The sequence below is a fragment of the Lepus europaeus genome, chromosome 6 (genome assembly GCF_033115175.1).
Source record: "Lepus europaeus isolate LE1 chromosome 6, mLepTim1.pri, whole genome shotgun sequence".
Taxonomy (NCBI): domain Eukaryota; kingdom Metazoa; phylum Chordata; class Mammalia; order Lagomorpha; family Leporidae; genus Lepus; species Lepus europaeus.
The window spans coordinates 100,637,111-100,661,601 of record NC_084832.1 but is presented as its reverse complement, the minus strand read 5'-3'; the positions used below and the strand labels follow the sequence as shown (position 1 = coordinate 100,661,601).

The 24,491-nt window shown below is 41.5% G+C and overlaps 1 protein-coding gene across 6 annotated transcripts in view; it reads right to left on the bottom strand.

Annotated features, from left to right (window-relative positions):
* Positions 1-970: 970 nt before the first annotated feature.
* Positions 971-24,491, bottom strand: part of AKAP3 (A-kinase anchoring protein 3) — a 34,430-nt gene continuing 10,909 nt past the window's right edge. For 5 of the 6 annotated variants that reach the window (XM_062194753.1, XM_062194754.1, XM_062194755.1 and 2 more), the window contains 3 exons: positions 23,658-23,753; positions 11,310-13,730; positions 971-1,348 (listed from right to left, as the gene is read on the bottom strand). In XM_062194753.1, coding sequence (XP_062050737.1) covers positions 1,193-1,348; positions 11,310-13,730; positions 23,658-23,753 — 2,673 coding nt within the window. In that variant the 3' untranslated portion in view covers positions 971-1,192. The remainder of the gene's footprint in view (positions 1,349-11,309; positions 13,731-23,657; positions 23,754-24,491) is intronic. The other variant, XM_062194758.1, reaches the window with a different exon arrangement.

The following is a 24,491-nucleotide window of genomic DNA, read 5'->3' as shown; positions in this document are numbered from 1 at the left end:
TTGACAGAGGGGCTGGCGCTGTGGCAAAGCGGGTAAGGCCACTGCCTGCAGTGCCGGCACCCCATATGGGTGCCAGTTAGGGTCCTGGCTGCTCCACTTCTGATCCAGCTCTCTGCTATGGCCTGGGAAAGCAGTGGGAGATGGCCCATGTCCTTGGGCCCCTGCACCCGTGTGGGAGACTCAGAAAAACTCTAGGCTCCTGTTTTCGGATCAGCACAACGACCATTTGGGAAGTGAACCAGCAGATGGAAGACCTCTCTTTCTCTCTGACTTTCCTTCTGTCTGTGTGTAACTCTGATTTTCAAATAAATAAATAAATAAATCTTAAAAAAAAAAAAAAGGAGTTGACAGAGTTGAGTAGAGCTCCCAAGAGATGTCGAGAAATAGAAGGAAATTTCTAGAAGGAAAAAAAGGATCAAGAATATACAATTGCACAGAAAAGTCAAGAACACAACCTCTCTAGGAGAGGCAGTAGGGACAGTAATGACAGAGTCACAACAGGTAACCTGTTTAGACCCTACTGACAGAAAACCATAGAACTGGCAATAGAACCGAGGCCAGAACTTTTTTTTTTTTTTTTTTTTTTTTTGGTTTCTGTCTTCAACCATGGATAAAGTTGGAGATGACATTTGTTCTGCAGCTCAAGAGAGAATGAGTAAGAGGCCAGGGCCTTGAAATCAGAATGATTTTGATTGGGTATTAGGAGCTATTATCTGAGTTTCATGGTTATAGTAGCTGAAGTGAAGTCTTGATAAGCTATGGCTTATTTTGAGGGGTGAATTTAAAGACAAAGGGGATACAAATTGTGGCACAGAGGCAGGATAAACAGCACACACCGAGCACCCTCTGCCAGTGGCTCTCAGTCTAATACTATTTCGCCTCTGCCGTCTGATTCGTTTTTCCCACTCCTATGATTCCTTTACCTTATGGTCCCACCGGATCCCAAGGAAACCAAACACCTGGTGCCCTTTAATTGTAATTTTTTAATTTTATGTCCTTGCTCGCATGGACAGGAAAATCTGCAAAATCCAGTGACTAGCATAAGATGACATGTCTTTGCTGTGAGTGGTATGAAGATAATGTGAGGCCTCTGGGAGGATGTAGAGAGGAGGGGAACCATGGAAGTGAGGAGGAAGGGCAGGGGGAGGGCTGGGCCCACCGCTGCAGGAAGGGGAGCAGTGTGTGGTGCCGGTCACAGGTTCACCATCAGCCAGTCCAGCAGCTGCAGCCGTGTGACGTTTCCCACTGCCTCGTCCAGCTGTCGCTCCTTCTCATAGCGTAGCACCGACTGCAGGACCTCGCCCACGCTGCGTCCTTTGTCCACAGCGGCAGCCGAGAGCTGAAGCAGCTGTGGAAAGGAAAGGAAATGGGAGTCAAGGGGCAGGGTGTCCCGTGGCAGGCTAGGAGGAATTTGCCAGGGCGAGAATGAAAGAGGCCAGGAAGACTGGGCTACTGCAGCTAAAGGGACTCCAACCAGATGTTGAGAAGACTTCTGTAACTGCAAAGTTGGCCCGGCTGTTTGACAGAAGAAAGTTGATGGCAGCACCCTGAAAGGAGATGTTAACTCCCACCTGTCTGTGACATGGAAAATGAGATTCCTCATTAAGACTAAAATCTTCCCATGTTTTTTCTCCCAACAAGGCTCTGCTCCTAGTGAGTTGTTTATCTGCTCCTAGTGAGTTGTTTATCAAGCGTGTTCTTGCTCTCAAATGATTTTAAGGTTCTGTGCTCACTTGATATCATAAAACATCCCCATCATTGTCCTAAGACTCAATGGCAAGAGAGGAAATACCCGATGTGCAAATGTGGATGCTGCATCCATGCCCCATAGGCCAGAGGACCTAGAGCAGGAAGACACCTCAGCCATCATTTCCCTCTTGTGATGATGTCGCCTAGAGAGGTGTAGAGACTGTCAGAATTATGCTGTTAGCAATCAGAGCAAGACTCATCCAGATCTCAGGACCTTAGGCTTGGTTCTGTTTCCAAGTCAACATGAGAATAAGGATCAATCAATGCAACCATTCTGGTATGAACACAGCCCATTCCCATTCACCTGGGGTCTAAAGGCAGCAAACTATCTCAGGTGACCACGTTTTGGTTCTGTGCTTTCTGCTCTTGACACTTCATGAGAAAGGGTCAAAGAGCCAGCGGGCCATTTACCAGGGGCCTTTTTAGGAGGAACAATTCCCAGGTGAGAGACTGAAGTCCATGTGGGTATGCCTGAGAAACACAGGAAGCACAGAAAGTCTCCACGAAGAAATAAAAGATATAAATAGCAGCTGGATGGAAACTGCAGAGCTAAAACAAAAGCAACAAAATCTAAGACATAAATGTAGTGGATGCACCAAATAGGAGAAAAAAAGATGAGAGAGGAATGCGAAATGATGGAAATTATCCATGCTGAATAAACATTAAGTGACTGGAGGTTGGAAAAATAAACAGGATTCAGGGCTCTCTGGAGACAATACTAAAGGGTTAGGCATTTATATCATTAGAATCCCAAAGGAGGGCTGGCACTGTGGTGAAATAGGTTAATCCTCTGCATGTGGCACTGGCATCCCATATGGGCACTGGTTCAAGTCCTCTTCTGATCCAGCTCTCTGCTTTGGCCTGGAAAAGCAGTGGAAGATGGCCCAAATCCTTGGGCCCCTGCACCCATGTGGGAGACCCAGAAGAAGCTCCTGGCTCCTGGCTTTGGATCAGCCCAGCTTTGGCCATTGCAGCCATTTGAGGAGTGAACCAGCAGATGGAAGACTTTTCTGTCTCTCCCTCTCTCTGTAACTCTACCTCTCAAATAAATAAATAAAATCTGAAAAGAAAAAAAAAAAAGAATCCCAAAGGAAAACAGAAAGCGGTGATGCAGAAAAATATTTGAAAAAATAATGGATGACAGTTTCCTTAAATTGTCAAAATATGCTAACCTATAGATTCAAGAAGCTCAGTGTACCTAGAATAAAATAAACCCAATAAATTCATTCCAAGATCCATGAAATTGAATTGCTGAAAACTACACAAAAAGAAAAAGAACTTGAAAGCAGTCAGAGAAAAACCACAATATTTATAAAGGAACTACAATTCATGATGCAGGTTTCTCATCAGAAACCACTCAATCCAGGAGGAAGTAGCACATTTTAAAAATGCTAACAGTAAAGGGTTGCCAAGCCAGAATTCTATACCCAGCAGAAATACACCTTGGGAATTAAGGTCAGAGAAAGACATTTTCAGATTAAAGCAAATGCATATGGGAGATTTTCTAGGATAGATCATGCACTGGGCCACAAATGAGGTCTCAGTCTATTTTTAAAAAGTTGAAATCATATGATGTATCTTCTCAGACAACAAAGGACTAAAACTATAAATCAACAACAAGAACAACAGAATACTCATAAATACATGGAAATTGAACAACATGCTACTGAATGAACAATGGGTCAGTGAAGAAATTATAAAGGAAATAAAAAACTATCTTGAAACAAATGAGAATGAAGACACAACATATGAAATCCTGTGGGATACAGTAAAAGCACCATTAAGAGGGGAGTGTATAGCATTAAGTGCTTACATTAAAGAGAAATGGCTCAAATAAAAGATTTAATAATACATACCAATGACTTAGTAAAAAAAGAACAAATCAGTAGGAGGTAAGAAATAATAAGGATCAGGGTAGAAATACGTGAAACTGAAACTAAAAAAAATTAAAATATCAACAAAGCAAAAACTTTTTTTTTTTGAGAAGCTAAACCTTCAGCTAGACTAACAAAGAAAAAGTGGAAAACGCAAATAAAATTGAAGATGAAAAAGGAGACATTACAACTGACACCACTGACATACAAAGGATCATAAGAAACTACTGTGAAGAACTATATGCTAATAAACTGAAAAGAAATAAACTTGAAGAAATGGATAAATTTCTGGATACACATAACCTACCAAGATTAAATCAAAGAGATATGGGCAATCTAAACAGACCCATAACAAGCAATGAGACTAAAGCAGCAATCAAAAGTCTTCCATCAAAGAAAAGTCCAGGACCTGATGGCTTTATTCCTGACTTCTACAAAACATTTAAAGAGAAACTAACTCCAATGCCTTTCACACTACTCCAACAAACTGAACAGCATGGAGCCCCTCCCAAACTCTTTTTATGAGGCCAGCAACAATCTGATGCCAAAATTGAACAAAGACACAAAACATAAGAAAAAACCCTACAGATCTATATCCTTGATGCACATAGATGCAATGATTCTCAATGACTAAATAAAAAAACATTAAAAAAAGATCATGCATCACGATCAAGTGGGATTTATCCCAGAAATTCAAGGGTGGATCAACATACACAAATCAATAAATGCCATAAATCACATGAACAGAATGAAGAACAAAAACCATATGGTCATCCCAGTAGATGTGGAGAAACCATTTGATAAGGTTCAACACTCCTTAATGATAAAACACTACACATTAGGTATAGAAGGAACATACCTCAAAATTATAAAGGCTATCCATGAGAAATCATCAGCCAATATCAAACTGAATGGAAAAAAGGTGAAATCATTGCCTCTCAGATCTGGAACCAGATAAGGATGTCCACTTTCACCACTCTTTTTCATTGCACTAACTGTGTTCCAGAAGAGTGACTAAATGAAGTTCTTCAGAAGCAGAGATGATGATGCAAAAGGAATAAACAGGGATGGTGATATGACAAGTAGCAGAAACGGTAACACTTTTGTTATAAATAGTAGGCTTTCCTTTTCCGTTTTCAAAAATGTTTTGTGATTGATAGCAAAAATAACATTGGTTGAATATTTTTTCAATGTATGCAGGTTAAATGCATAAGACAACTAGAATATAAAGGAGGAAGGATAAAGGAACAAAAATGGTAGCAATATATTACATTGCAGAGTATGTGGTGATCGATTCTGTGAATTGCCCAGACTCTGAAAAGTAGCTATATTGTAATCAGATAAGCCATACCACACAAAACCTACACAGAGGTACAGTAAAATATACATTGAAACGCAATACTAAGAAAAGTTCAAATAACCCAAAAGCAGAGAGCACAGGGAAAACAGGAAGGCAAAGCGAATAGAAGCAAATAGTAAAATAGTGCTGAGTAGACTTAAACTCAAACATACCTATAAAGTAGGCAGCAGACAACTGTCAGAATGGATTTAAAAAAAAAATGACCCAACTTCATGCTATCTACAAGAAAACTCACTTCAAATATAATATACTGGGGCCAGCACTGTGGCATAGTAGACTAAGCCTCTGCCTGCAGCACCAGCATCCCATATGGACACTGGTTCATGTCCCTGCTGCTGTTCTTCCAATCCAGCTCTCTGCTTATGGCCTGGGAAAGCAGTAGAATATGGCCCACGTGCTTGGGCCCCTGCACTTACACAGGAGACCCAGAAGAAGCTCCTGGCTCCTGGCTTCAGATCTGCACGGCTCCAGCTGTTGCTGCCATTTGGGAAGTGAACTAGTGGGTGGAAGACCTTTCTCTCTGTCTCTCCCTCTCGCTGTCTGTAACTCTGCCTCTCAAATAAATAAATAAAATATTAAAAAACCCCTCACAAATATAATACATTAAGATAACTATGGTTAAAACCAATTAATTGTATATATTAAAATAGCCAGTAATGTGAATGTAAGGTTTCCCAACACAAAGAAATGATAAGTGTCAGAGGTGATGGAAATCCCAGTTGCCTTGATGCGATCGTTACACATTGTATATGTGTACTGAAATGTCACACTGTACCCTACATGTATTTACAATGACTGTGTCAACTAAAAATACATTAAAAATATGACATCAGTTAAAAATAAAGTTATAGAAAAAGATGCACTATAAAAATATCAATCAAAAGAAAGCTTGAATGTAACACTGTCGGAGGCCACCCGACAAACCACACGGCGACACGCAGCACTCAGTCAATTCATCACCACGTTTATTGCCTCATCGCGTTCCAGGCCAAAGTAGGGGGCCCGGCGAGAGGGACTGAAGGCAGTCTCCCTGAAGAAACTCTTCAGCCTCCAGCCCCGAGCACACAGAAAGACAAGGTTATATACCCCAGGCCCCATACAGATAACATTCATTGTGTGTAATCATGCATAGCACAGGAACAGAGCAAGTTTACAAAGTAGCAATGATCAGGGTACAAGCTCTGCAGATAGAGCAAAGAACATCATAGACCTTCATCAGAAGTCACATCCTGCCTGCAGGAATATGGGACGAAAAGTCTTGGAAACAGGATTAGATAAGGGACAGCCTCAGCCTGCTGCATCTCATGTCGGGCCAGGGCCACTGGCCCCGACATAACACTTATGGTCAATTTTTATAAAAGAGATGGATAACTCAGAGGGGTCAGATACCTATTTGTCTTTTCAACACATGGTGCTAAGACACCTACATGTTATATGCAAAATAATAAATCTGAACCCTTACTTCACATAATCCACAAAAATATAACTCAAATAATATCATAATAAGAGCTAAAACAATCAAACATCTAGAAGAAAAGAAAATCTTCATGACCTTGGGATAAGTCAGAGTTTGTTGTTATTGACTTTATGGACCAGATAATTCTCTTTGGTGGGGCTGTAGGATGTTTAGCAGAATCATTGGCCTCTTCCCACCAGACTTCAGTAGCAAACCTTTCCCTATATAACAGCCAAATATACCTCCAGACATTGCCAAATGTCCTTTCAGGAGGCAAAGTTGTCCCCAGTGAGAACCACTGGGTAGGCAAAGACTTACTACATATGACACCAAAAACACAGTGATAAAAGCAAAAGATGTTAACTTAGATTTTGCCATTAGAAATTTTTGTCCTTCAAAAGACTCCTTTAAGAAAAAAAGACTTGGGGCCTGCGTTGTGGTGCAGCAGGTTAAGCCTCTGCCTGCGGCACTCATATCCCATTGGGCATCAGTTCATGTCCCAGCTGCTCCACTTCTAATCCAGCTCCCTGCTAATATGTCTGGGAAAGCAGCAGAGGATAGCCTTAGTACCTGGGTCCCTGCACCCATATAGGAGACTAGGAAGAAGCTCCTGGCTTCAGCCTGGCCTAGCTCTAGCCATTGCAGCCATTTGGGGCATGAACCAACAGATGGAAGATCTCTCTCTCTGTAACTCTGCCTTTCAAATAAATAAATAAATAAATAAATAAATAAATCTTTAAAATGGAGCAAATTAGCTCTGTACACTGAAAGAAAATGTTTATAAATCATATGTCTAAAGGACTTGCATCCAGAATATAAAAAAGAACTCTCATAATTCTAAAGAAGAAGAAAACAACCAAATCTAAATATGGGCAAAAGAGTTGCACAGACATCTCAACAAAGAATATCTGGATTGCAAAGGTCACATAAAATATGTTTAATATTCTCAGTCCTGTTACTGTACGTACGACAAATCAAATCCACAATGAGAAACCACTCTAATGGCTATAAGAAACCCAAAAATAATGTTGACAAGGATGTAGAGAAACAGAAATTCACATAATTGCCAGTGAGAGTACAAAATGGTCTAACTTTGGAAAACCAGTTTTGTAATTGAAGAACTTATACTTTTCATAAGATGCAACAATCTCACTCCTTGTTTTCCACCCAAGAGAAATGAAAACATATCCATACAAAGATTTATATGTGAGTATCCATAGTATCATTACTCATAATTACTAAAAAAACAATGGAAACCATCAAAATGTCTATTGAATGATGAATGGACAAATAAAAGGTGTGTATCCAGGTGATGGAATGATACTCAGCAGTGAAAAGGAACTGAACTATTGAAAGATACTACAAAAAGGATGAACTTCAAAAACATTGTGGTATATGCATGGAGCTAGATGTAAAACCACTTATTTCACAGCCTCATTATATAAACATCAAGGAAAGGCAAGTCTACAATGGTAGAAGTAGGTTAATGGTCACTTACTAATGAGGGGTGAAAGCTAGGAGATGTAAACAGGCAAGAGCCCTGAAAATTCTGAGATAAAGAAATGAGGAGTCTCTAATACTATTAGATATTTTTGAATATTAAAGAATTATAGCAATTAAAACAGCATACCACTGACCCAAGAAGAGATGGGTAATGCAATGAAATATTATAGCTCAGAAAAAGAACCAAGGATGGATAGCCATTTGGAAGAAAATAAGAAATTGCATCCATATTTATACCTTATATAAAAATGAATTCAAAATGGACCAAAGTCTTAAATATTTTAAAGCATTATAAAAGTACTAGAAGAAAATAAAACATGGGAAATCTTTGTTAAGTTCATACAATTGAGGATGTTTTCCAAATTATGACATGAAACCCATCAAAAATAAAAAGGAAAAATGCCTTAACCAAGCTAAGACAAAAAATCACCAATTGAAAGACCAATGACAAAGGAGAAACTTATACTTAACATCAAAAAGGCTGATTCCTTGTAATATATTAAATTCATACAAAAAAGTTATTCAAAGTAATACAACCATTGGCAGAGGTTATGCACAAACAATTCATTCACAAAAAAAAGGGAAATTCAAATAGCTCTTTAACTATGCAAAGACATTCTCCCTCCATACTAATGAGATAAATGTGAAGTAAAGGCAACATGGGGCAAACATAAAAAATTTAGTAGCCACTTTTGGTTAATATGTGGGGAAACAGGCACTCTCTTGGGTTTTTTTGTTTGTTTGTTTGTTTTTTGTTTTGTTTTGTCTTTTGACAGGCAGAGTTAGACAGTGAGAGAGAGAGACACAGAGAAAGGTCTTCCTTTCGTTGGTTCACCCCCCAAATGGCTGCTATGGCTGGTGCACTGCGCCTATCCGAAGCCAGGATCCAGAGGCTTCCTCCTGGTCTCCCATGCGGGTGCAGGGCCCAAGCACTTGGATCATCCTCCACTGCCTTCCCGGGCCACAGCAGAGAGCTGGACTGGAAGAGGAGCAACCGGGACAGAACCGGCGCCACAACCGGGACTAGAACCCGGGGTGCCGGCGCCGCAGGTGGAGGATTAGCCTAGTGAGCCGCGGCGCCAGCTCTCCTGCTGTTTTAATAGGTAGGCAAATTGGTACAAGCTCCTTGCAAGGCAACCTCGGAATATACATAAAATGTGTGCACATTCATGGTGATCTTGCAGTTCCTTTTTTTATTTTTTAGCACACACATTTGCACTTGTGCAAAATTATGTATATTCAAGAATATTCATTACAACACTGCTTATAACAGCAAAAACTGTAACTGAAATGTCCACACACAGGGAACTGATTAAGCAAGTAACAAACTTTTATACTGAAAGTAGTATGGAGCCATTAGAAAAAACGTGGCAGCTGTATATTTGCGGAAGTGTATGTGTGTGTGTGTGTGTGTAATTATTTGAACATTTTTTATATAAGTACTGCTCATGTATGCATATATTCTCTGAAAGAATAAACAAGAAATTGATCAGAATGGTTTCTTTCTCACCAGAGGAAAATGGAATGGAGGATATGAATGAGGAAAAAATCCTTCATTTTCACTTCACATCCTTTTGTACTATTGGATTTTGAACTACACACACATACTACATATTTAAAAATAAGTACAAATGTATTTACAGTGATTGCATTGCTCACATGCACCCCAAGTGTCACCAGGTTCAGTCACCTGCATCAATATGAGAACATTTGTGCCCATTAAAACTTTCTCCTCTCCCAAAAAATCATTTTTGGATAGTTTCTTAGGTATATACATCATCCAATTGTTCTAAAAATATGCTGATATGAGGTACACACCTATTCATTGGTTGAAGTTTGAATATGCTGCTCCCTCTGTTTCCCCACTCTTTTCCTTTAATAGCATCAGCAATTGTATTTACCAGACTGGAAAAAGATGTGGTAGTGCGTGTGTGTGTGTGTGTTTGTGCGTGCGTGTGTGCAGAAAGGCCGGGGGATTGCAAGTCTACTTTCCCCACTTTAGATAAATACGTCACAGACATTTCGATTCAAAATAATCTCAAACATATTATGTATGTTGTAGATGATGAATCTGACTTAAAAGATGGCTACAGAACAAAAGTGTTTTGCACACATTGCACACATGAAGGCTGTGTTGTACCAAAACAGATGTTGTGCAGACTGGAGACCCTGTAAGGAGACAGAGCTTGGCAAGGGCCCTAAGGATACATCTGGTATTAGGACTTCATGTTCTGTCCTCCAGCCCAGATGGGAATGTACACACAAATCACCTGGATAATTAGCTAGAATGACGACTAATATTATAGGTCTGGAGGGATTCTACACTTTTTACAAGCTCCCTGGTGATGCCAAGGCTGCTGGTCCATAGACTACCCTTTGAACAGCAAGTATAGTCTTGCTAAGACTAAAGTCAACATCATGCATTTTTTTTTTAAATTTAGACTTGGTATAGCTTAATCTGGATGTATATCATCCAGTGTCTTTCTACTTATCAGATAAACCCAATTATGAGGGTTGCAATACCACTTATTAAACAAAGAATCTCACATCTTCTAGTTTCTATGAGGATGAATTTTTCTAAATAATCTCAGCCTCTTCAGCAATGCCTTAACTAACTGATAACAGCCACTGTTCTAGAGCAGACACTGAGCGATTCCCTCACCCCAGTATGAAGCAGCAACTTGGGGAAGTGTGCATGCTTTCTAGACTCAAACTTGGACTTGGTGCGAAGTTCCACAGCTCCTCAGAGGCCTTTGGTGAAGAAGCAAGGACTTAGAGGGTACATTTACTTCTAACAGTAGTAACTGCCAAGTTGGTTTCCCATTTGCCTGATTCTTGCATCTTAATTCTCAACTGATTTGGGACTTAGGGTGAGGGGACGTGGGGAATTGCTTATTGAATCCCTTGAGATTCTAACACCGTCTAGACAACAAACTAAGAGGGTCATGTCATTTCAGAGAGCATAAATTCAGAAATTTGTCACTGTAGCCAGTGCATCACAAGGGTGCTTACCAACAGTTCCACTTCAATCTGTAGGTAATGCTGCCACATCCAAGGCAGCCTAAAACCTAGAGTTACGCTGATTCCTTCAGTGCTTTTCTTGGAGGTTCTTGATCTGTGCCATTATACCAATAAATTCAGAAAACAGAGAAAGCCATCATTTCACCTCTCCCTTTGCTCATCCTCATGCTTCTTAATGGGTGAAATCTAAGTTTATGTTATCCATTATCTCTGCTGAGAGACATCATCTTAAATTCCTGCTGTTCCTATTCTATCCCTTCCTGGGGCTCTGCCTGTTCAGAAAGGAATACCAAGTGAACCCTTAGTAAATAAAGACTTTCACACTCCTCTGAATGTTCATCCTTACCTTCTCCTGGATCCCTTCGTCATCACCAGCAAAGTACAAAATAGGGACATTGAGCTCAGAGGCAGCTACCCACTGAAGGACGGCCTGGAGTTGCTTGTTCTGAACTGTGTCAGTGAGGTTGTGATTGCTGACTATCACCTTGGGTGCACACCCTTCAAGGGGCTGCCCTGAGATACCTCTCAATTCATTATGGATTGCTTGATAGGCATTCTGCAGGAGAGCTTCTGCTGTCCCTGTGCCTTTGACTGGCAAACACTCATAGAGATTATCAGGGAAGGCAGAATTTGGCCTGCCGGCATCCCCAGACTTGTCTTCGGCTAGTTCTGCCAAGGGAGAGTCGCAAGACTTGGCAATTATGAGGCACAACTTCATCACTGAGTCCATCAGGTGTTCTACCATCTGCCCATTCATGTGGCCATCCAGCTGGTTGGCAACCATCTTGGTCAGCCCAGAAAAGGTGCCCCCAGTCTCATCGCCTTCATTTAGTTTGATGGGAGAAGGTGTTACAGGTCTCTCACAGTGGCGGCTACCTTCTTCCTTAGCTGGCTGTTCTGGCACCTTGGGTTCAGGGCTATTGTCACTCTTGAAAATGGTTTCCCCAAGTAAGTTCCGGATAAAATTGAAGAAGACACTCATGAGGTCCTTCTTTTCGGCTTTCTCTTGGTCACCGACCACATGAGGAATCTTAAGGCTGGACTCGTCAGGAACTACAGGGCACTTCTTGGTGGGAAGGTTGGTGCTGCCCGCAGCTTCTAGGAAGCTCTGTGCATCCATCCTTCCGCCCTGGGCGAGGTGGTATTGAATCAGAAGTAGAGCAGATACAATCAGGTCTTTGGCCCAGGAGTCTGACTCATACATAAAATTCTCAGGTTGCTCTGGTTGATGCAGCAGGGGGCTGAGGGTGCAAGTATCCTGGGGAAACCCAAAAGGAATGTCTGGTGCAGGTTTATACTGTTTGTTGGGAGCTGAAAATGTTACATGCTCAAAACCTGGAGACTTACGTTCAAAACCTGGAGACTTACGTTCAAAACTTGGAGACTTACGTTCAAAACTTGGAGACTTACGTTCAAAACCTGGAGACTTGCATTCTTTCTGTTGAGTTTTATGCCACATGGTCAGTCCCTCTTTGATAATGTGCTCACCCAGAGTCTCCGCACAAGTCTTCTCCTTCTCAGGCTTGGGGGCAGAATACATTTTTTCTCTCAACTTAGCTTCAGATCTCATTGCAAAGTTTACATTTCGGTTTCTAGGGTCACCCATTCCTTTCATGGACGTGAGGGAATAACTCTCTTGCTTGTCCTTAGTTTTCCTGAGGTTCTCGGGAAATTTCTTGGTAAACATCACAGTGTATAGCTTACCCAGCATGGCATCCATGATATCCGTGGCCTTTTGGCTTCCATGAGAGAAGAAGCTTCTTTTCACAGCTGAGACAAAGTCTGTGTCAGTCATCAGGGTCCCTGTGACATTGTGGAGGTTCTTCATGAAGGAGTCAATGAGATCTGAGACCACTTCTTTGGCATGCTTGATCAGTACCTTCTTCAGCAGGATGGTGGCAATGGTTGTATCTTTCACTTGGATCCTCAGTGTCTTCATGATGGAGACCATCATGTCAGATACCACGCTATTAGCATAGGTCATGATCCCTTGACTAATGGAAGTTGTAAAGTCATCAGGCCTTTCCTGACCCCTGAACAGCTTCCTCTCTCCAGGTAACCTTCCACCCTCTCGGGCATCACCTGCATTACGAGACTCAAACACTTCCTTATAGAAGAAAGACTTCCGAGAACCAGGTTTATCGTCTGCACCCTTGCTTTCCATGGTGCTCTCCTTGATCTTCAAAGTAGACTTTTTTTTCAAATTTGGGAGATTGGATGATCCAGAGGCTCGGTCTCCAGAACCGGGAGCCTTGTCTGAGTCATTATTCTTGGAACATGCAGAGACAGTCTCATTCACCAGCTCGGATGCTACCTTACTCAGGCTTTTGGCGGGTGCAGGTTCATCCCCCATGTACAATGACTGATGAATGCATTTCTTTTCTGAACCATCGATCTTCTCATTGATCTCTTTGCGGGCCATAGCTATAACTAGATTTGTGAGGCGGTTGGCATAGAAGGAAACTTCATCTACTGATCTTCCATTGCCAGGTACAGCACCGGGGCCCTGGGCAGGACTCTCTTTGTGAGTTATCTCAAAATGAAATCTCCCTGGGCTGCCTTTGTTGGTGGTGTTGTAAGCATCCACAGAGAAACCTCTGTGTGGGTCTCCTATGTTGGTCGTTTCTTCGCCGAATGGTGATTCTCCAGGCTTGAACCGAACATCTTGGAACCCTGCTGTACTTTTTTCCAGGTCTCGGCGGAGCCAGCTGAGCACTCTGACAGGATCTTTTGAGACTTCCTTGAGAACAGACAAGGATTCATCTGACTATAACAAAGCAAAGATAGGGAAGGTTCAGGACAACCTCAAAAGGCAACCACAAGAACCGTCAGCATCCCCTCCTCTGCCCCCCCTCCCCCTGCAAGCTTGCTCCATCATCACAAGAAGAGTAACCATTTACTGAGTGCTCACTGTGTATCAGGAACTGCTCTAAGTATCTTAAGACTATTATCTCATGTAATATTGTTCTCATAACAAACTTGAATATTAGCTTTCATATTATATGGACATTGAAGAACTGACTGGTTAAACTACTCATATGAAGTTATCCAGCTGATTGTTGATGAAGTAGGAATTCCAATCTAGGCAGTCTAACTCCAATGCCCATACTCTCAGCTATTACATTCTGTTACTTCTCACTATATACAAGGGGTCTCCATGGAGGCATGGGCATTTGAAATAGAGTTTAAGACATGGCTTGGGATGCCTGTATCCCATACTGGGGTGTCTGGGTTCAAGTCCAAGCTCTGCTCTTGATTCCAGTTTCCTGCTAATGCACACCCTAGAAGGAAGTGGATAATGGCTCAAGTAGATAGATCCTTGCCTCCCACGTGGGAGACTGGGGTTGAGTTCCTGGCTCCTGGTTTTGACTTGGCCCAGCCCTGGCTGTTGTGGGCATCTGGGGAATGAACCAGCAGATGAGAGTCCTCTCTCTCTCTCTCTCTCTCTCTCTCCCTTTCACAATAAATAAAAGTTAAATAAATTTGAAGAACTTTTGAAGTTCATGAAAATATATATCATGCAGAAATATGCATGGATTTCAAAATATTTTTGAACTGAAATAAGCTTGTCTTTTAATTCCACTTTATATGAACCTTTAAAAGTACCTTAAGATCTCACAGTCATCAGCTGTGTAGAGTCAGCATTTGAACTGAATCAGTATACTTTTTCTTGTATTGACATTGCTATTTTCACATTAATTTCTATTTTCTTTGTGGTTTATCTCATTTTATTTAGGTCTCTTATTAAAAACATAGTTTTCTAAAAAGGGAAAATTATATGTAGTTAATAACTTTGCTGGGTAATTAATAACAGCACAGTCTGATATGCAAAATGGCTTTCAGTGGACTAGGTGACATTTCTTAACATGACTTATAACTGGGAAGTTAATATCTGTGGGCAATTTATTAGTTTTGTGTGATGGACCCATTGATGTCTTTGATAGAGATTAAAGGTGACAAGCACATGAACAAATGTACGTGTTTCCATATTATAATCTATGTGAGGAAACAACTCTTCACTGGAACCTAGGATACAACAGGATGATGCATGTGAAAGTGACCTACTTGTCAAATGTAATTACCCAAGTTCATGCGTTTATCTGGGAATGACCATAAATACTGCTCCTCTCTAAAAAATAATTTAGTATTTTTATTACTGGATAGTGTCCTACAGTTACTAGCTCCTATGTGTTAAATACTTATGTTTGCCAGGCACTGTGCTAAATGTTTTACATAAATTATTTTGGTTAATCCTAATACTCACACTTCAAAGGTAGGTTTTACTCTTGCAGTTACACAGGTAAGAAAACAGAAGCCTGGAAAAGTTGAGTAATTTGGTTACCATCTCACAGTTAGTGCATGATTGGGGCTAGTGTTCAAAGCCAGTTAATTTAAAACAAGCTTTATGTGGGAGAGGCAGAAAGATAGAGAACTTCTACTTGCTGGCACTCCTCAAATGCCTGTAATGCTTAAGGCTGGACAGGGGATCAAGATGGGAATCAGCAACTCAATACAGGTCTCCCCGTGTGGGTGGCAGTAACCTAATTGCTTGAGCCATCATCTGCTTCCTCCCAGAGCCTGCATGTGCAGAAAGTTCTAGTCAGGAGCCAGAGTCAGAGAACAAACCCACACACTGTGATACAGAGTCTAGGCATCTTAATTGGTATCTTAAACACTGGATCAAATGCCTGCCCTTCAAATCCATTCTGAGTGCTCCCCACCATTCCAGTACCATATGTTTTTGATGACTTTGAAGGTTAGAGAAGCAGATGCATGAGCACTCTGCAGGGCTGAATTAAGGTTCCTATTAACCACGTTGGGGTTAAGGGCCATAGTGCTTGGTTCAAAATTCTCTCAAATGGCTCTCCAAATGTGAATAATAGTTACTCTAGGGAAAATTGTGTGCTTCAGTGGAGAATACACATTGTCTATGGCATACCTTCCACATCATCAGATTATCTATAGCAGCAGATAACTGACAACAATGCAATATAATTCCTGTCTACACACAGATGACGAGAGCTTGACTGATTTCCTTTCCTCCTATAAAAATTTTCAGGTTTGTCCCCTTTTGTGTGCCCACTCCAGTATTTCTGATCTATATTATGTGTCTTTTGAGCCTCACCAGTTCCTCATTCACGAGTTAAAAAAGATCCGTGTCCATTTTATACAAGTATAATTATGAGGGTCATGATTGTATCATTCTCTGAAAACTATCTTTTAATGGTTTTGGAAGTTTTCCACCAAGATACCCAACAGATTCACCCAAGGTCATCATAAGTGATGGGCATCATCAGGTGTGTCTTTTCTTGGTCCTCAGAGCGGCAATAGAACTTTCCAGACCTTCTATTTTCCTAGTTTCATTTTTGCTTTTAGTTTTGGTCCATTGATGGTCAGTAATTACTGGTGACAGCAATGATGATGAGTTTCATTGTCTGATCATTGAGTAACTGCTCTCTTTTTCAAAAAATAATGGTGAGTTGAAACATTTTTATTTTTCAAAATATTTTCGTTTTATTTATTTGAAAAGCGGAGTTACAGAGAGAGGGGGAGAAACAGAGAGAGAGAGAGAGAGATCTTCCACCTGCTGGTTCACTCCCCAAATGGCCACAATGGCCAGGGCTGGGCCAGGCCAAAGCCAGGAGCCAGGAACTTTACCCTGTTCTCCCACACGGGTAACATTGGCCCAAGTATGTCATCATCCACTGCCTCCCAGCAATATTAGCAGGAAGCTGGATCAGAATTGGAGTAGCTGGGACTAAAACTCTGATATGAGATGCCAGCATTGCAAGCAGCTTAACCCACTGTGCCACCACACCGGCCCCTGGGTGATGTCTTTAATGGATCATTGATTTATAGAGATCTATCCTCTGTTAGGTGAGAGACAACAGAAAATCTCTTTTGCTAGTATTTATTTTTTGGTCCACGATAAGCTCAAGTCACTGAAGAATTCTGTGCCTACTTGGAAGAAGAGCTCTTTGGTATCTGGACAGTGAATTTTCTATTTCTGTGTTTACTTTTGATGCATGGCTGAAAGTTTAAAATTGAAGCTATAAACTGTTTTCATCAGTGTCTGTATCACTATGTGTGTCTGTAATTCAGAAAAGCACCAACGTCTTTCCACTTCCAGATAATACTAGTAAGTTATATTACAAGGTCTCTTAAAGAAACTCTATTCTGATTGGCATATATATGTATATATATTTATGTAAATTGAATATTACTGAGATCCCTAGCAAATAAGGAAGTTGAACATCTAATATTTTAAAGATGCTATGAAAAAAGTATTTATAGAAACTATAAGAAACATTTTTTGAATTCAAGTTCAAGTCTGGGAAATCTTCAGCAAATGAAACTAGTTTAATCATTTTATTTAATGAAAATAGGTATGACATTTTTAATTTATTAATGTTAAGTATAACACAAGTATAAATTTTTACAGTACTGACATATTATTAATAAACTTCTTGTTTAAGATATGAAAAAATAAATTATGAAAAATTTTGGCTGGCGCCGTGGCTTAACAGGCTAATTCTCTGCCTTGCGGCACTGGCACACCGGGTTCTAGTCCCGGTTGGGGCGCCGGATTCTATCCCGGTTGCCCCTCTTCCAGGCCAGCTCTCTGCTATGGCCCGGGAAGGCAGTGGAGGATGGCCCAAGTCCTTGGGCCCTTCACCCGCATGGGAGACCAGGAGAAGCACCTGGCTCCTGGCTTTGGATCAGCGAGATGCGCCGGCCGCAGCGGCCACTGGAGGGTGAACCAATGGCAAAAAGGAAGACCTTTCTCTCTCTGTCTCTCTCTCTCTCACTATCCACTCTGTCTGTCAAAAAAAATTATAAAAAAATTAAAAAATAAAAAAAAGAAAAATTTTATTTCAAGCTACTATTGTTTCATAGTATATCAGTTTGATGATAAATTTATAACATCATTATGTAACTTAAAACATTGGATTGAGTGAGTTAATATATATTCATTGGATATATTTCTAAGTAAGACAAAATACTGAAGCTTTGACAGCTAAGCATAAAGTTTGTACACTTTTGCTTCTTTCATGACTATAGACAGGCTGTATCTTTGAGTCTGTTCCTGAATGTGTTCACTTTTACTTTAGGTTGTACCATAGATACACGGGACTGTAGGAAGTTGTCTTCGTGTGTGTTCATGAATTCTGCTGGTCTGTTGTTATGTGACAGTTCATAGTATAGGCTACCACCCCTCCTCTCAGATACACCCCTCCCACCATCTTCCTTGTGGAACAGAATAGAAAATATTTTGGTTAGGGGTGGGTGTTTAGTGCAGTGGTTGGTAGGTTTGCAACCTGTATCAGAGTGGCTGCTTTGAGTTCTGACTCCGTTTCCCATTCTAGCTTCCTGCCAATGCATATCCTGGGAGGCAGCAATTGATGGCCCAAGTTCTGGGGTCCTTCACTCCCATATGGAGACCCAGATGGAGTTCCTAGCTCCTGGCTTTGACTTGGTCCAACTCCGGCTGTTGTGGCCATTTGGGGAGTGAATCAGCAAATGGAAGATATTTCTGTCTCTGTCTCTTTGTCTTGCAAAAAAATAAATTTCTTTAAAGGTCTGTGAAAATAGAACTAAAAGATAAGGTTATTAAAACATAGCAAGTACTTTGGTTAAAAGTTATGATTAATACAGGTTGTTGAGATTACAATTAGGAACAAATAGTTTTAGAGAAACTTGTACACATGCTTATTTTTCTAGGGACTGCAGCTCAATCATGGTGGATTGGGCCTGACTTTCTAGTCTCAGGGTAGAAACTAATCTAAGCCTTAAAAAGTCTTTCATAGCCTCCTTATGAAAATTTCCAATAAAGTAAACTTGTGGATGCCTATCTAGTTGTTGTATGTACATAAAATAATCAGGCCAAATCTGATGAAACCAGTCTTTTGTCATCAAGAGTAATGTTACCTTGAGCTTATCTTTAATCAGAATGAAGGAGAAATTTTTCAGTAAAAAACTATATGCATTGTCTGTATATAAAGCATTGTCTACAGCCATCTACATGACCTGATTCTTATTTTGATTCTGTAGGAGTTATATTGCAGCTCTGTGAACTGTAGGTAATTGAGAGCAATGCAAAATAATGGATTTTGGTACAGTGGTAAAGACACTGGTTGGGATGCCCACATCCCATATTGGAGTGCCTGGGTTGGAGTCCTGGATTGGTCCCCAATTCCAGTTTCCTGCTGATGTGCATATGGAAAGCAGCAGGTGGTGACTCAAGCACTTGGGTCCCTTCCACCCCTGTGTCATACATGGATTCAGTTCCTGGCTCCTGGCTCTGACCTGGCCCAGCCCTTGCTGTCACTGGCAATTAGGGAGTGAACCAGTGGATAGTTTATCTCTGTCTCTTCGTCTATGGCTTCTTTCTCTCTCTGCCTCTCAAATAAATAAATGATTTAAGAAGTGATTCTTGTCTGTAGACATGTAAGTTCTATCTGGTAGAAGCTGAGTTCAATTCCCCGCTGTGGACAGGGATTGTTTTCCTCCATTTGCACCATTCATTTTAATATTCTGGATAACAAATGCATCTTTTAAAAAACTCTCCTTTGACCTGGCTGTTAACACTTCACCAATTTCCTCTTATGAGTTAAATAAAGTACTTAACATGCATTTGCTTTCATATCTGAATGGAACAGGAACATACGCCTAAAAATAGGCAAGTTTCCGTAACTGGGCTGTAATATATACGGTATAGGAAAGCCTTATTATAATGAAGATATGGTATTTATTCTTTTATCTTTTTCAATTATTTTCATGGAACATTAAAAAGGAAACAAAAGTAGAACCTTGCAATAAACTCTGCAGAACTGTGTTAGCTTGCTGTGTTTATCGGTTTTTTATTTATTTATTTATTTATTTTTTTTTGACAGGCAGAGTGGACAGTGAGAGAGAGACAGAGAGAAAGGTCTTCCTTTTGCCGTTGGTTCACCCTCCAATGGCCGCCGCGGTTGGCGCGCTGCCGCCGGCGCACCGCGCTGATCTGATGGCAGGAGCCAGGTGCTTCTCCTGGTCTCCTATGGGGTGCAGGGCCCAAGGACTGGGGCCATCCTCCACTGCACTCCCTGGCCACAGCAGAGAGCTGGCCTGGAAGAGGGGCAACCGGGACAGGATCGGTGCCCCGACTGGGACTAGAACTCGGTGTGCTGGCGCCGCAAGGCGGAGGATTAGCCTAGTGAGCCGTGGCGCCGGCCTGTTTATCAGTTTTTATTGTCTGGTTTCTAAAATCTGAAATATGTGTACCCTGTATCTATTATTCCACTGGATTAACAAGAATTATTGCAAAAGTGGTTGCAGGTCATAGTAGCTAAGATTAAAAAACTAAGCACCTGCATTTCTTCCAGGGCTGTCAATGAACACCCTCTTATAACCTTTGTCTTCAGGATCCTGAGCAACTTGGGGAGAAGGATGCCAAACTGCTTCTGAATCAGGCGAATTTTCAAGTCCATTTAGAAGAATATAAGAAGGGTCAATGGCCCTAATTTTCTCTGCTCGCCTATCTTCTGCTTCAGCAGCTTAGTATAAGTCGACTATATACCTCCCTGTCCCATTTCTCCTCATCCAACTCAACTAAATGCCTTATAAAATTTTCTTTTGTCACTGCCCAGTTTTTAAATATAGGCATTTTTTTTAATGTTTCACTTTTTTGTTTTTTTCCATTTATTTGAAAGGCAGAGAGAGAGAGAGAGAGGCAGAGACAGAGAATCTTCCATCACTTGTTCATTCCCCAAATGCCTGCAAATAACCAGGGCCAGGCTGAAGCTAGGAGCAGGGAACTCCATCCAGGTCTCCCACATGTGTGGCACGAGTCCAAACACTGCTGCCTCCAGGAGGCATTAGCAGGAAGCTGTATTGGAGGTAGAGGAGCCAGAACTTGTTCCCTGGAACTCTGATATGGGAGGTGGGTACCAAGCAGTGTCTTAACGTGCTGTGCCACAATGGCCACGCCCACCTCCCATTTTGAAATGATTCATTCTTTAAGCATCTACAGCAATTGTCCAGAAAATCTATTTGGCACATAGTCATGAACTGTTTTTTGTTAATGTCCAATTATTGTTTAAAGCTCTTAAATTATATTTATATTGTCATGTATGGGTGATAAAATTCATGGAGGCAGAAAATATTTTGTTATTTTTTGCATCTCTCATTGTGCTGCTCATTTAGTGAAAATCAAAGGATTTTTGTTTCTTTGGCCTCCCATTGAAACTGATCTGCCTTTTTTTTCTCCTCAAAATGAAAAGACAGAGATAAATATAAGATTAAGTAGAAGCAGTCTTAGTTGGCCTTTCTAGTCATTGGATATTGTCTAAGTATATGTCTTAATATCTTGCATAGATCTGTGTTTTCTTTTAGTCTAAATATAGATAGACCAAGTAAATTTTAGACAAAAGACAGTGGGTCATCCAACTGGTGTTTAATAGGTATTTTTAAGATAATTAATTGAGAATAGAAAGAGAGAGACAGCAACAAACAGAGCATTCCTATACACTGGTTCATTCTCTAAAATGCCTGCAATGGCTTGGGCTTGGTCAGGCTGAAGCCAGGAACTGGGAATTCAATCCAGGTCTCTTATGTGGTTCTGGCAGGGACACAAGCACTGAACCCTTACCTGCCGCCTCCCAGGGTGCTCATTAGTAAGAAGCTTAAGTCAGGAGCAGAGCCAGGGCTCAAGCCCAGGTATTCCAATGCAGGATCTGGGCATTCCAACTGGTGTTTTAACAACTATGCCTAATCTCCAATTCTTTCATTTTTAAAAAAAATTAATTTATTTGAGAAGTAAATAAGATAGAGAAAGTGACAGACAGAGGTAGCTCTTATCTGCTGGCCCGCTCCACAAATGCCTGCAATGGCTGGGGCAGGGTGGAGTGGGTGGCTGAAACTGGGAGTTTGGAACTCAAACAAGGTCTCTCACATGGGTGGCAGGGACCCAATTACTTGAGCCATCATTGCTGCCTCTCAGGGGCTGCGTTTTCAGGAGACCGGAGTCAGGAGGTGGAGTTGGATATCCAACCCATGTATTCTGGTGTGGGACACAGGTATCCCAACTGGCATCTTAACTGCTGGGCTAAAAGGCCTGCCCCTGACAAATGCTAATACTGAAGATATGAATTATAGTGCTGATTCCGTTTGATTATGAGGTCCTTAAAAGGTGAGAATTTTGCCCGATTTTATATTTCTGACCCTAACACTCAGCACAGGTCTCAGCCAGTTATTGATTTATTACCTCTCACTCTAAATTCACCCTTTGCCTCCCTTTGGGATACCAGAACTCGATCTTTTAAACATTTTTCCTTTGGCAGTAGAGGACACAGGAGGAGCACAGCACAGCTATGGTGAGAGGCAGTGGCTTCCCATCTGGCCCTACTGCATCCTTTGTGAAGCTTCCTGTGGCAGGAAGAAACTGGAAGAGCCTTGGGTGAGGGAGAGGGAACTTCTGTGAATTCCAGGTTTCTTCCTTTGTACCTCTCTCAGTCTAGGGATAGTAACTGCCACCTGCATTTGGCGTTTCTGGAACTCCTGGAGTCCTCTTTTATGCCCTCTGGGAGTTAAGTAGTCAATGTCAATGATTTCTTCCTAATAACTGGTGTGTTTTCCATATTCTCACTGGACCCTAATGGATACAGTGCCTGATACTAAGTATTTAATAAATGTCTCTTGAATGATGAAGGCACAATGACAATGTTATTGAAAGTTTAGAGTTCTGAGCATTTTAAGGCACCTCACATTTCAGAAAATATATTCTACAAGCCCTAAGTACATTTTTATCTGTTGGAAGATGAAATGAAATTTTACAGCTCTAATATATATGCTTCTTGAATTAAGAGTATATTCTTGGGGCCAGCGCTGTGGCGTAGTGGGTTAACGCCCTGGCCTGAGGCACCAGCATCCCATATGGGTGCCAGTTCTAGTCCCGGTTGCTCCACTTCCGATCCAGCTCTCTGCTGTGGTCTGGAAAGCAGCAGAAGATGGCCCAAGTCCTTGGGCCCCTACACCCATGTGGGAGACCCGGAAGAAGCTCCTGGCTCCTGACTTTGGATTGGTGCAACTCCAGCTGTTGCAGCCAACTGGAAAGTGAACCATCGGATGGAAGACCTCTCCCTCTGTCTCTACCTCTTTCTGTGTGTAACTCTGACTTTCAAGTAAATAAATAAATCTTTTTTAAAAGAAGAGCATATTCTCCTGCCAAAGATATACACAGGATAGACAATTTTTAAAAAACACTATAGATGGATGGGGCTGGCACTGTGGCACAGTGGGTTAAAGCTCTGGCCTGAAGCGCCAGCATCCCATATGTACACTGGTTTGAGTCCTGGCTACTCTACTTCCAACCCAGATCTCTGCTATGGCCTGGGAAAGCAGAAGGTGGCCCAAGTCCTTAGGCCCCTGGACCCCCGTGGGAGACCTGGAAGAAGCTCCTGGCTCCTGGCACAGCTCCGGCTATTGCAGCCATCTGGGGAGTGAACCAGCAGATGGAAGACCTCTCTGTCTCTACCTCTCTCTGTAACTCTTTCAAATAAATAAAATAAATCTAAAAAAAAAAAAACACTGTAGATAGAAATTTTTGTTATAGAAGAACTAACTTTTCTTCCAAGAATTCCATCTTCAAAAATAAGAGATGCATAGTGGGGACACCCCCACATATTTCTGGTGTGAAAAAGAGGTTTAACCTTACCATTTTCCAGTCCTGGGTCTGGTTGTCTCCAGGTGAATAGACATCAACTTTGCATACTCCATTTTGGCTTTGTAACCAGTCCACCCTCTCTGACATCTGGAAGTAGAAAAACAAAATGAGGAAGGTTCATCACAAGGGCGGATTATATGAATGTAAAGAAGTAAGGTGAACGGTGGAAGTGTGAAAAATCAGAGCAATGCTGGCTGGCACCATGGCTCACTAGGCTAATCCTCCACCTGCGGCACCAGCACCCTGGGTTCTAGTCCAGGTTGGGGCACCGGTTCTGTCCCAGTTGCTCCTCTTCCAGTCCAGCTCTGTGGCCCAGGAGGGCAGTGGAGGATGGTCCAAGTGCTTGGGCCCTGCACCCGCATGGGAGACCAGGAGGAAGCCTCTGGATCCTGGCTTCGGATTGGCACAACACCGGCCGTGGTGGCCATTTGGGGGGTGAAACATCGGAAGGAAGACCTTTCTCTCTGTCTCTCTCTCTCATTGCCTAACTCTGCCTGTCAAAAAGAAAAAAAAAAATCAGAGCAATGCCTTCATTGGGAACCTGACCTGAGAGCTACTTTAGAACCACTGAACGCTGGATATCTGCGTCCTCAGCTCTCAACTGCCAAATATTTCTTATGCAAGTTTGCATCTCTAGTGTTGAGGCTAGTGCCTGGTACACGCTGTAGGTGCTTGATACATATTAGTCCTGTGAATGAATATCAGCGCCCATGTCTTACTCTTTTTGTTTTTTTTTTAAAGATTTATTTATTTGTTTGAAAGGCAGAGTTACAGAGAGAGAGAGAGAGAGACAAAGAGAGAGAGAGAAAGAGAGAGGTCTTCTAT